The 11,558-nt window shown below is 35.4% G+C and overlaps 1 protein-coding gene across 1 annotated transcript in view; it reads right to left on the bottom strand.

Annotated features, from left to right (window-relative positions):
• The window catches only part of Exoc4 (exocyst complex component 4), a 734,966-nt gene that overhangs the window by 129,989 nt on the left and 593,419 nt on the right, over positions 1-11,558 (bottom strand). The window contains exon 13 of the mRNA XM_005377540.2: positions 4,165-4,320. Coding sequence (XP_005377597.1) covers positions 4,165-4,320 — 156 coding nt within the window. The remainder of the gene's footprint in view (positions 1-4,164; positions 4,321-11,558) is intronic.

The following is an 11,558-nucleotide window of genomic DNA, read 5'->3' on the forward strand; positions in this document are numbered from 1 at the left end:
TCTGTCTTGAGGTCAGTTTGATAATTTCTACATGGGATTCCAATCAATCAATCATGTCTCAATAATTTTTTACCTCTCTTGAAAAAAAATCTTCAATATTTTGCTATTAAATCAAATCCATGATAATAATCTACATAAAGGAAAGTATGGAATACAGGAAAGGAAATAAAAATTTAAGATCAACAATTTATTTCAGATGCTGGGGGATATACATTCAGGAAAAAGTTTTGGAAGAAAACCTCTGTGATTTTTTTCATAAGCTCTGTGACTTTTCTATTTCTTCAACAGGATACAAAATGCATTAACATAAAATAAATAATAAATTGGAATTATCAAACCTTTAAAAGTCTTATCTAGTAAAAACCACCATCAAGAGAGTAAAAAGGAAATTTATAAAAGACTAATGTATCTATAACAATGGAATTTCAAACTGATATATAAAGAATTTAAAAGTCACCAGGGAAAAAGACTATACAATTAAAAATAGACAAAACATGCTATGAAAGAGGATGCCCAAATGGTCAAAAGTTGCTTAACTTCATCATTCATGAGAGAAATACATATTAATGACAATAAAGTACCCCTACGAGAATGGCTACAATCTAAAAGATGGAAAATATCAAGTGTTGCTGAGATGTGGAGCAACTGAAACTCTCATGTACCACTGAAAAAGTGTAAACTCTTGTAGCCACTTTGGAAAACTGACAATGTGAACTGTAACTCAACATTTACATAGTATTACCCAGCAATTCTATGTGTAGCATAAACCCAACAGAATGCATACACATGGTTACTAAAAAAAAATTACAGTAGAATATTCATAGTTGTACTATTTAAAATTGTTCCAAACTGAAAGTTATCTTGATGCCCATCTGTAGCAGAATGAGTAAATGTATGTATACACATTTGTGTGTACATACACACACATACTAATATCTATACATGTCAACATATAGATACATACATAATAAAACATTTTAAAAATTTTGTAGTGCATATACACAATAGAATACTCACAATAATAAGAACATATCTATATACAAGACAGATTAATCTTGTCAATGTAATTTGGAATATAAAAGTCAGTCATAAAAGAGCACATGATTGCATAATGCTATGAAGTCCAAAAACAGATTAAACTAGTGTCTGTAGTATATCTTGGAGAGGCAGGTAGTAATTAAAAGGAAGTACAAAAAGACTTGGGAACTTGTTGCTTTCTTGCATTTCTTATTGTTTGTGTTCTCTGATTCTTAATTTGGGTATAGATTACACAAATGAAAACAGAAAATTCATGCTGAGCCTTTGATATGTGCACATTTCTATACATGTCTCATTAAAACCACATATTTAATAAATATGTAGTAAATAAAAGAAAAGCATAGGTAATGTAAGAAAAGAGAAAAATTCTAGGAATCCAGAGGAAATTTTAGAAATAAAAAATACTCTAGTGGAAATGAAGCATGTCTTTGATGGTCTCAGCAACAAACTACATATGGCTAAGGAAAAAACTGTAATCTAAAAGAAATGTAAAATTAGAATGTTCCAAAACTGACATATGTCTGGTTACTTTTCTCTCCTTGCTGGAACAAAATACCTGATGCCTAAGGTTAAGAAAGGAAAGGTTTATTTAGCTCACAGTTTGTGGGGGTTTCAGTTCATAGTCAGCTGGCTACAAGGCACAGGCACAAGGCAACAGTTCCTGGTGACGGAAAGCAGCAAAGGCAGCAAGAGCAAAAGGCAGCAAAGGGCCTCTTTCCTTCCCTTACACTGTATGCAAACTACCTGCCCCAGGGCAGGTGTAGCACTCACACCCTTAATCCCAGCATTGGACCATGAATCAATCACAAACTCTAGAAGCCCACCCCATGACTGCATGAGGCTTTGGGGGGACATCCAGACACAAGCCATAACAACATATGAAGAGAGAAAAAAAGAACGAAAAGACAAAACAGAATATTTAAGAACTGTGAGGTAATTAATGAAATTACAATATATGCAGAATGGAAATACCAGAAGGTGAAAAAGTGGAAACAAAAGAGAATACCTGAAACATCGTCGCTTCAAAAATAATGACTAAGAATTTCCTCAAACCAGTGAAAAATATTACACCAGATTCATGAAACTCAGAGAATACCAAGTAGCATCAGTAGCAAAAGTTTTACCATGAGGTATATCATATTCATACATAAAATCAAAGACAAAAACATCTTTAAAAAAGCCAAAAAAAAATACCTATAGAACAACAAAGATAATAATTATGTCAGACTTGTCTCTAGAAACCATGTAAGCAAAGAGAGAATAGAGGGATATTTAAAATGTTAAAAAACAATCACCAATTGTGATTAACTTTATGTGTTAACTTGACTGGGCTAAGAGATGCCCAGACAGTTAACAAAATCTTACTCGTGATTTGTACGTGAGGGAGTTCTTACAGAGATTAGTATTTTATTTAGTAGGTTAAGTAAAGAATATCTACCCACACCAATGTGGCTAGGCATCGTTCAATCCACTGAATAGAACAAAATAGGGAAAATTCACTTTTTTTCTTCTTAAACTAAGGCATCCATGTTCTGTCCTTAGATATCAGGGCACCTTGTTCTCAGGACTTCAGACTCTGGGACTTATCCCGAAGTCCTCTCCCCACCCCTGGTTCTTAGGCCTTTGGACATGAAATGAACTGCAGCACTGGCTTTTTTGGTTTTCTAGCCTGCAGACAGCAGATAATGGGACGTCTTCGCCACCACAATCTTTAAACTAATCCCGTAATCAGTCCCCCATCCATCTACCCACTCACCCACCCACCCACCCACCCATCCATCCATCCATCCATCATCTATTTCACTGCTTCTGTTTCTTTGGAGAACAATGACAAATAGACCAACCTACATTTCTGTGCCCAGGGAAATTACCCTTCAAGTGTGCAGGAAAAATGAAGACAAACAAAAATTAAGGAGGATTTGTTATCAGTACACCTGCCTTGCAAGAAACGTTATGGGCAACTCTTCAAAGAGAAGGAAAATGAACAGGTCAAAAACTTGAATCTATGGTAATAAACAATTTGCATTAGAGAGGGAATAAACAAAAGTAAAAATAAAACATTTTTATTCTTAACTTATAGTTGTTGAAAGTAATAGCAGTATTTTATCTATTGATTATAGATTATGGGTGAATGAAGTGAATGACAACAATATTATAACATTATAGTGTACTTATCTATGTAGTGGTACAGTTTCAGATGAAAAGGGACTTTGGATTGGTTGCAGATTTATTTATTTACTATTGCTATCCACACTGTGAGAGAGACAAATCCAAAGTAAAGTAAAATATTGGCCATTATTTCTTTTATAATGAAAATATAAAATTTAAAATTTAAATTTCTGGCCATTGCTTCTTTCAAGTGTTTTCATTTTATTTTTAACCATTTTTCATTCATTCAGATAAGCAAAAGTTAACAAGAACGAAGCTAATTTTGATGTGACGATGTATTGCTACCATCATTTTTCTACTTTTTGCAGTTCTAAGACAATAGAGGTGAAAACGTTCCACTAGTCCAAGCCAGCCACATGGAAATAGAAAGCTTCATCAATTTCAGTGGCTAAGTAAATAATTTAAATTATACAAAGTTAAATTTTAGTTAAAAAGTTGAAAGGACAGAGTCCTTTTGTCAAAACAAGTAGAAAACCATCAGAGACAATATAACCTGCGTGAACAAACATGGAAAGCACATTTGAGAAACCTCAACTAACAATAGTCTGATGAAAGGAGTACGTTAAGAACAATGGTAACACACTCTATATGAACAAGCTTCTCTTGGTATCGTGTTTGTAGGGTGCAGGGTCAATAAAACTTTGCTGAGAAAATGAGTGAACAAATGAATTGTATTCTCCCCTGTGGGGAAGAATGGCCTATAAATTAAATGATATTTTAACTTGATGTGGCAATGCTCCAAATTTAATTCACTCCAATTCCTTCCTTGTAAAGTTCTGAGCTCAATGCATACTTGCATGGGAAATGAGGTGAGACAGGATGAAAACAGATTTTACTAAGTTCGTGTAAGAGAGCTTGATCTTTAGAACCGGCCAAACTTTCATGTAAAAAAAGGAGTAGTTAAATACATGTGCATTTCCTCCATATGTTTAGTACAATGTAGAAATAGACCTTTACCTTATGAAATCTTCTTCTTCTTCTCTCTTAGGCCTTAGCTGTTTGGGCTGAGCCATATTAATCCAGTTAGGTAATGATTTCAAGAGTCTGCTGATATCGTCATCTTTTGCCCAAGATGCACTGATGACAAGTTTTTCTTCTGACTGCACAATGCCCCTGAAAACAGTCAACAGGAAAGACTTAGCATAATGCCTGGTTTTCAGTTAGCATTTTTTACCTACCGTCTCTTCAGGAAAAAGATACCACCTCCATCTCCTTTATTAACATAATCCATTATCTGGCTTGAAAGTGGTGACATCCATGAATAAGTCACATTACTGGGGAACAGTATTTCTAGATTTCATTCTCAGTTGCCTAGTTGTTGAGTAATCATGAAAGCTGCTAATACTAATTAATCTCTCTTACATTGGTTAAGCCGTTAAAATAAATAAAAATATATGGCTGGTTTGGGGAGGCCTTTCAAAAAAAATGTTCAATAAATATCAAGTCAGGTAATCATTTTAAAATTCTGTTAAATGACAACATAAATGGTACCTGCAAGGTAACAGAAGTGGTGCAGAAGGTTGTTCTCTGTCTTCTTGGTTTAAATTATCAATTAGTTCTACCTGCAGCTATTTTCTGAACTACAGATATCTCTCTATTCAAAACAAATCTACCAGCATAAAGAAATCCTCTGCCACAAATGTCAGGCAGAAAAAGCCTTTGATTATGGCTCTCTCCAGTGAGTTCTGGCTAGTCATCTAGAGCTGACAGGCTTCAAGTCCCTTAATAGGGCCCATGGGTTCACTATTTACACTGCTCTTATCTGAATGTACGTGTAAATTCATGTTCCATGTTCCATTTCAATTTCATCAAAAAAATCTCTTTCTCTTCAACATTTCCATCAGTATAACTGATTTTGATGGTCTAAAAAATCCTTATCAGCAATACAAGTGACATAAATGACATTTATTTATGAAGGGAATGCTAATTAGATGAAGACAACCAAGGCTCCAGGGGGTTTCTGCTATCGCAGGCACAGCCTAGAGTATCTTTTGGTATGAGGGTCACAGTAAGATGCAGTGGGAATTTTTAAATAAATACACACACACACACACACACACACACACACACACACACACACACACACACATATATAGATATAATAAAAACTGCTTGACCCTATAGACAATTTCATGTTTATAGAGAAGAGAACTTGAAGCCTACATACTTTGACTCAGGACAGCTCAACTACATGTAATACAGTTTCATAGCATAAGGAACAATACTGCCCTGATTCTCTTAAAATAAGCTAAAATAAATAAAGGAACCATGGATATTTCTAGGATTCTTCTAAGTCACTAAAAGTAAATGTTTCCTAACTGTAATTATACACCCCCCAAAATAAAAATTTAACTATCGAAAGGTCTCCCTTCCATTCTCTCAAATTAGTCTCACTGGTATTTTCCATCCCCTTCTCGCTTGTTATTTCCTTCCATCTTTTCTGTAGTATTTATGGATTAATCCAACAATGTAACTTTTACAATATCGTACTCGTGTTTCGGGGTGCAATCTTACAGAAAGGCATCCGCTCAGATGTCTGCTATCTCTTTGCAGGTGGACACTCAGTATTTGTTGGCATTCTTTTTATGTGTTTCCTTCAGCTTCCCCTCCCCATTTCCCTTAGTGGCTATTTTTTTTTTTTTAAATAAATGTGTTATTTCAGTATCTCCTCACTGCTCATCCTCCACATTGGTGCTCAATGACAGAGAACAGAGAGGACCTATTACAGAGTTTTACATAATCCATCTCTCACCTCCAACCTCCCACCTTCATTCACATCTGTTTCATCCTTATTCATTTCCAGTAATCTCCAGTTATTGCATTGTTTTCCTGAACTTTTAGTATTTCTCCAATATTTCCCTAATTCCCTGTCAATGTTCAAAAGAATGAATAAATGAACAAATGATTCTTTTCCTCTCATCTAATATTCCTCTCTACCAAAACTCTTCTCACCCATTCAAAGACATTCATTAAACGAGTAGAGAATCTAGAGTTTTACAGTCCATTATATAACTTCTGCAAAATGATCTCTCGAATGCCTGTCTTACAGATGTTAAAAATGCCAGTTCCTATTTGACCTCTGGATATGGTCTGATACCCTCAACATTTGCTTGTTTCTATTGCTTTTAATTCCTCTTTCATTTATAGTATCTAGTGAATTCTGTCTTCCTTTTGAGTTTGGTTATCCATGTGAAATACCTCTAAAGTTAAAAAATTTTATCCCATTTCCATCTGATAGGAGTAGCAAAAAGGTTTCCAGCATCTATTTATTCCACACTTTTTGACAGGAAGTTAAAAATTCAGTTTGAAACCAATTGCAGTAAGAGTTACACAACAACATCTCAGTGGTGTTTCTCTCCATCAGCCCATGAATATGTTTTCATCTTCACGTTCTTTGACTATTATGAAACATCTGATATTTTTGATTGGTCTTTTCTTGACATATCACTCATTTGTTTCCACAACTATTTCCTCTGGGTTCTTTTCCTGCCATTCTAACCCCTTAATTATAGCCAAACTGATGACTCTTTTCCTGTGCACATACTTAAATGTGTTCCATAGGATTCTGCATTTCTTACTTCATCAATCTCAACTTCTTGCCAGGCTTGACAGACCTATAGTCTGATGATTCCTGAATTAGTATTTCCAGGGTAGCCCTCTTTTCTAAGTCTTGCAGCTGCATCTACAATGGTTTATTTGAGAACTCTATAGTCTCATTATTTCAAATGAAAATGAGTCAAAAGGAATTCATGTATTTTCCACCTCTCTCCCACAAAAAACCTGGCCAAGCCATCTTTCTGAGAGAGTTGTCCTAATCACCTACAGTTACCACATCCTCCCAATTCCACCTCCTTAAAATCTTATAAATCTGTCATTTCCTGTCCCAGCTCACTGCCATTAACCTGTATTGATATCCCCATCATTCCTCACTTGGACTTGGCAATAACTCTGTAACTGGGTTTTCTGCCTAGAGGTATAAGACCGTAGGTCCAACTCGCCAGCCACACTAATCAAGAGTCATGCTTGTAAACTACAAATACAATTGTGTTGTTGCCTTTCTCAGAACTTTTCAGTGACACGTAATTCTATGTAAGAACAAGACAGGACTAAGCAAGGCATAAACATCTGCCTTTTCTGCTTCCCCTCCTATTATTGCTTCTTCCTCTTTTGTCTCTGTTCACTCCTGCAAGACACTCCTCTGTGCATGCTGAACATCCTATCCATAACAAGTACTGCAAAGTCTGTTGAAAGGGACATACTGGTTCCTGCTTCTGTGTGTTGTCACAGCCCAGAGAACCTATTTTTTCCATCCTCCTTGTTTGTTACTACTTATCAAGTATTATCTTGGCTCTTCCCTTGCTGGTGCCAAGTTCTCTCTCCTGTGCCCCATCACCCTTATATCAGAGGTTTTCAACTTTGCACATTAGAATCACTTTGGGAAGCTGTTAAAAAAAATACTAGATGCCTTGGTCATACCCAAGACCAAATAAATCAGAATCTTAGGGTGGTGGTCATTGGGGAGGCAATAGAATTTTTCAGTTTCCCATGTGATCCAAGAATGCAGTCAAGTATGACAATCCCCACCTTATACATATTCTAATCTCATTGATCTTGCTACACTTTTTCACAAGCTAGAATCCCAAACTAGATGAGTTCTCTGAGGGTGGAACTGATTTATTAGTTTTTGTGTGCCCAGTGCCTAGTATAATACCTGGTATTTGGAAGGTGTATGAGAATGGAAACAGGGATAAAAATAAACTGTCTTCACTATTAGCGATGAAGAAAGGGATCAGAGAGGCAATAGGTAAGCGGGGGAAAGGATACGATCAAAGAATACTATGTACATATATGAAAATGTCACAATGAAACCCACTCTTTTCTGCAATTAATATGCATTAATAAAAAGGCTTCTTCAATTTTAGGAGTCTAGATAACTCATTAAACAAAAACCATTTTAGTGGATTACCTTTTCTTTTTTGCACTAAATGACTCAGATGAGCTATTAAGTCCTTTGGTATTGAACCAAATCACAGATCACTCTGTGCTTTTCTAAATTTAATAGGAATCAAAATAATGAATAATAAATTCAAGTGTGTCCCCTTCTGAAAAAAATTCAGCAGAAAAAATTCCAGGCTCATAAAACAAATGAACCAAAAAGTCATTGCTGACAAGTCTTCTCCTTCCTAGGTGGTCTATTATTGGAAAGTCTTAAAAACTCACTTCCCTGTAAAGAGTTTATTGGCTATGGCATTATGTGCTCTCCTTTTGGAAAGGAAATGAGCAAAACCTCATCACCTATGAGTTTTTTTACTTGTAAAAATATACTTTTATTTTTATCATCCATGACTTCACAATTAGCACTTTCTTATACAATGGGGCGAGAAGACCACAGCCTGTGGATCAAATCTCTTCGTATGTCCTATAAGCTAAGAAGAATATTTTTAGGTTAAAATGGTTTATAATAAATTAAAAGAAAATAAAATTTTGTGAATGGGGAAATTAAAATTTAAATTTCAATATCCATATCCAGAAAGAACTTTAGCTGAGTGGCTCAATTCCTTTTAGAGTCATATTATAGTTAAATTCTACTCCTTAGAGTTTCAAGCTTAATTTAAAGCCATTTTCCAGCATCTAAATCTTTGAGCCAGATACAGATTGCCCTAAGGTGCAGTAAACAATCTGGGTCCGTGAATGTGACATGGCATTTTACACTTTGGGGACTACAAATTTCTACCTTACCATTTGATAGAATAAAACAAAAATTAGCTTTGTGATATACTATGTTAAAAATATCCATATTATTTACTTAGGTATTTTGTAAACATTGGTTTAGTTTAAAAAATTCAACATTATAATACTAGCTAATATTCTTAAGATTCCATTTTTCAAAGAATAGTAATTCTAATTAAATATTACCACATAATTCTCTTAAAAATAAAAATATTAATTCACAGTGGAATGACCACCACTTCCAAAAACAATTCCAAATATTCTATTTGAAATACTGTTATTGATTAGCATAAAATTACTCTAAAGGAATTTTTTTTTTTATTTTTTTTTATTTTTTTGGTTTTTCTCCGGTACCGGGAACCGAACTCACGACGTTGCACTTGCCAGGCAGGCGCTTTTGCCGCTGAGCTAAATCCCCAGCCCCCGGAATTTTTTTTATTTAAGTGGCAAATTTCGAACCTGACCAATTACCCTTATTGGTTGTTTATTATTATTATTATTAGAAGCAGCAACAGCAGTAGCATTTTCAGATAGGGTCCTGCTATGTGGTTCAGCCTGGCCTTGAACCCCCCTATGTAGCCCAGGCTGGCCTCAAACTCAAAGTGATCCTCCTGTCTCAGCCTCCTGTGTGCTGGGATTACAGGCATGCACCACCATGCCTGGCTCCTTATTAGTTTTTGATTTTGTAGCAAACAGGGTCATACGAGTTACAAAATTCCTACACATACCTAAATCACCTCAGAAAAGAAGTGTTACATTTCCAACAATTAAATAATAAGAAGAGTAAGGTTAGTCATTCCTACCAGAATTAATAATCTTCTAATTAATTCACAGCTCAATGGACCACAGACAGAGCCATCTGTGTAACTATTTGTACCTGTTCCTGAGAGTGAGAAGAAAATAGGTGTACTTCCTGAAACAAGGTGATAAGGCCAGCATGAGAAGATGCCACTCTTTAGACACAGCTGGGTGCATTTCATTCAGAAAACATCTGCTGGTGTCAACTGGCTCTGATTTGCATTGCTTCCTGGCTGGCACATTCGGGAAGTGCAAGTGTGCCTGGCCCCTGGACACAGTTGGGGTGCTGAGTCTTTCATTAGGTAAACAAACAAGGGCAGGTAGGGCTAATTGGATTCAACTATTTGGTGACAGCCAAGGTATGCTGCTTCCTTTCCCAGATTGAATCTTTTAGACACTTCAAAAGCTAGAAGCCAAGCTAGACAAGTGAACCCTGGACAAGTCTGGTCCAAATTAAACTGCTGCAGTCCAAGTTCTACTGTGGATGACTGGGCAGTGTTATGTTCAGCAACACAAATGATAATGACAATTAAGGATGCAAAGGAAGAGTCAGTATTATGCTGCTGAGGAAAACAAAATAAAATAAAACAAATACACAGCCAAACAATCTCTTATGAACACCAGATAATATTTGGTATCACATCTGTTGCTGGTCCCATAGCTTTTATGATGGTGTGTATTTCTCCCCCAGTGTTACGAAACATTTGGTCACTCTGGAGATGTTTCATGGAAAGCAATTCAACAAGACTGTAGGGAAGGGGAATATGGAATCTGAGAGTTCAGAGAGCTTAACTCTTGGGGATAATATAACAGTCTTTAAATGGACAAGTTCTCCTATGGAAAGTCATAAACCCAAGAAGAAAAGAATTAAACTGCAGCATAAGAAATGGACCAGGAATTAATATAAAATCCGACTCAACTATCAAATCTTCACATTTTTCTTCTGAGAAGAAAATTTAAATATGTTATGTGTTTGAATATTCTATTTTTGTGTTTAAACATTCTCAAAATTTTTATAAAAATATATTAGATGAGGTAGTTACTTATTTAAAGTTTTTATATCTACCCACTTCATTTAGAATTAAATTCACATTTTCTGGTCCCAAGGTCCTTCATTAATAGCACTTAATCCTGGCTATACATTCAAACATCTGAGAAGCATTTAAAGATATATCAATTTCACAGGGGTCAGAGTAGTATTTTCAAAGCTCGCACATACTCAAATGTAGCCAGAAAGGACCAAAATAATCTGACCTCGTCTCACTCAGTATTTAATCTCTTTCCTCCCTGTGTTCCATGAAGCTGACCTGAATTCACATACCTCTGGGTAGTTCTTACCTTGGACCTGCTCATTCTGCTAGAATGTCCTCTCCCACATCTTCACACGGCTCCTTCTCATCCTTCATAATTGAACTCAAAGTACCTCTTCAGTGAGGTCTTTCCAGGTGCTCCTCCCTACCCAGAGTCTTTTTTAATTTTTAAAATCACATCATCCTTATTATTCAGAAATGTATTTTATTTCTTTGCCATTATCCTATCTCCCTCCATTAGCATACACTGTCTCTGATGGCAAGACATTGCCTACCTCATTTGTTTCTCTATCCTTAGCCTTAAAGGAATGTGTTTATTCAAAATTTTTATTTTAAATTATAAATTGATGAATTATAGCTGTATGTATTTTTTGGGTGCCGAAGTGATGTTATAATTTATGAATAAAATGTGAAATAATTAAGTCAAGCTAATTAATATATTTATCACCACAGATACTGTCTTTGTGGTAAGCATATCTGAAATATATTCTCAATGATTTCAAAATGTGATAC

This window comes from Chinchilla lanigera, unplaced genomic scaffold (assembly GCF_000276665.1).
Source record: "Chinchilla lanigera isolate Chin_1 unplaced genomic scaffold, ChiLan1.0 scaffold00009, whole genome shotgun sequence".
Lineage (NCBI taxonomy): Eukaryota > Metazoa > Chordata > Mammalia > Rodentia > Chinchillidae > Chinchilla > Chinchilla lanigera.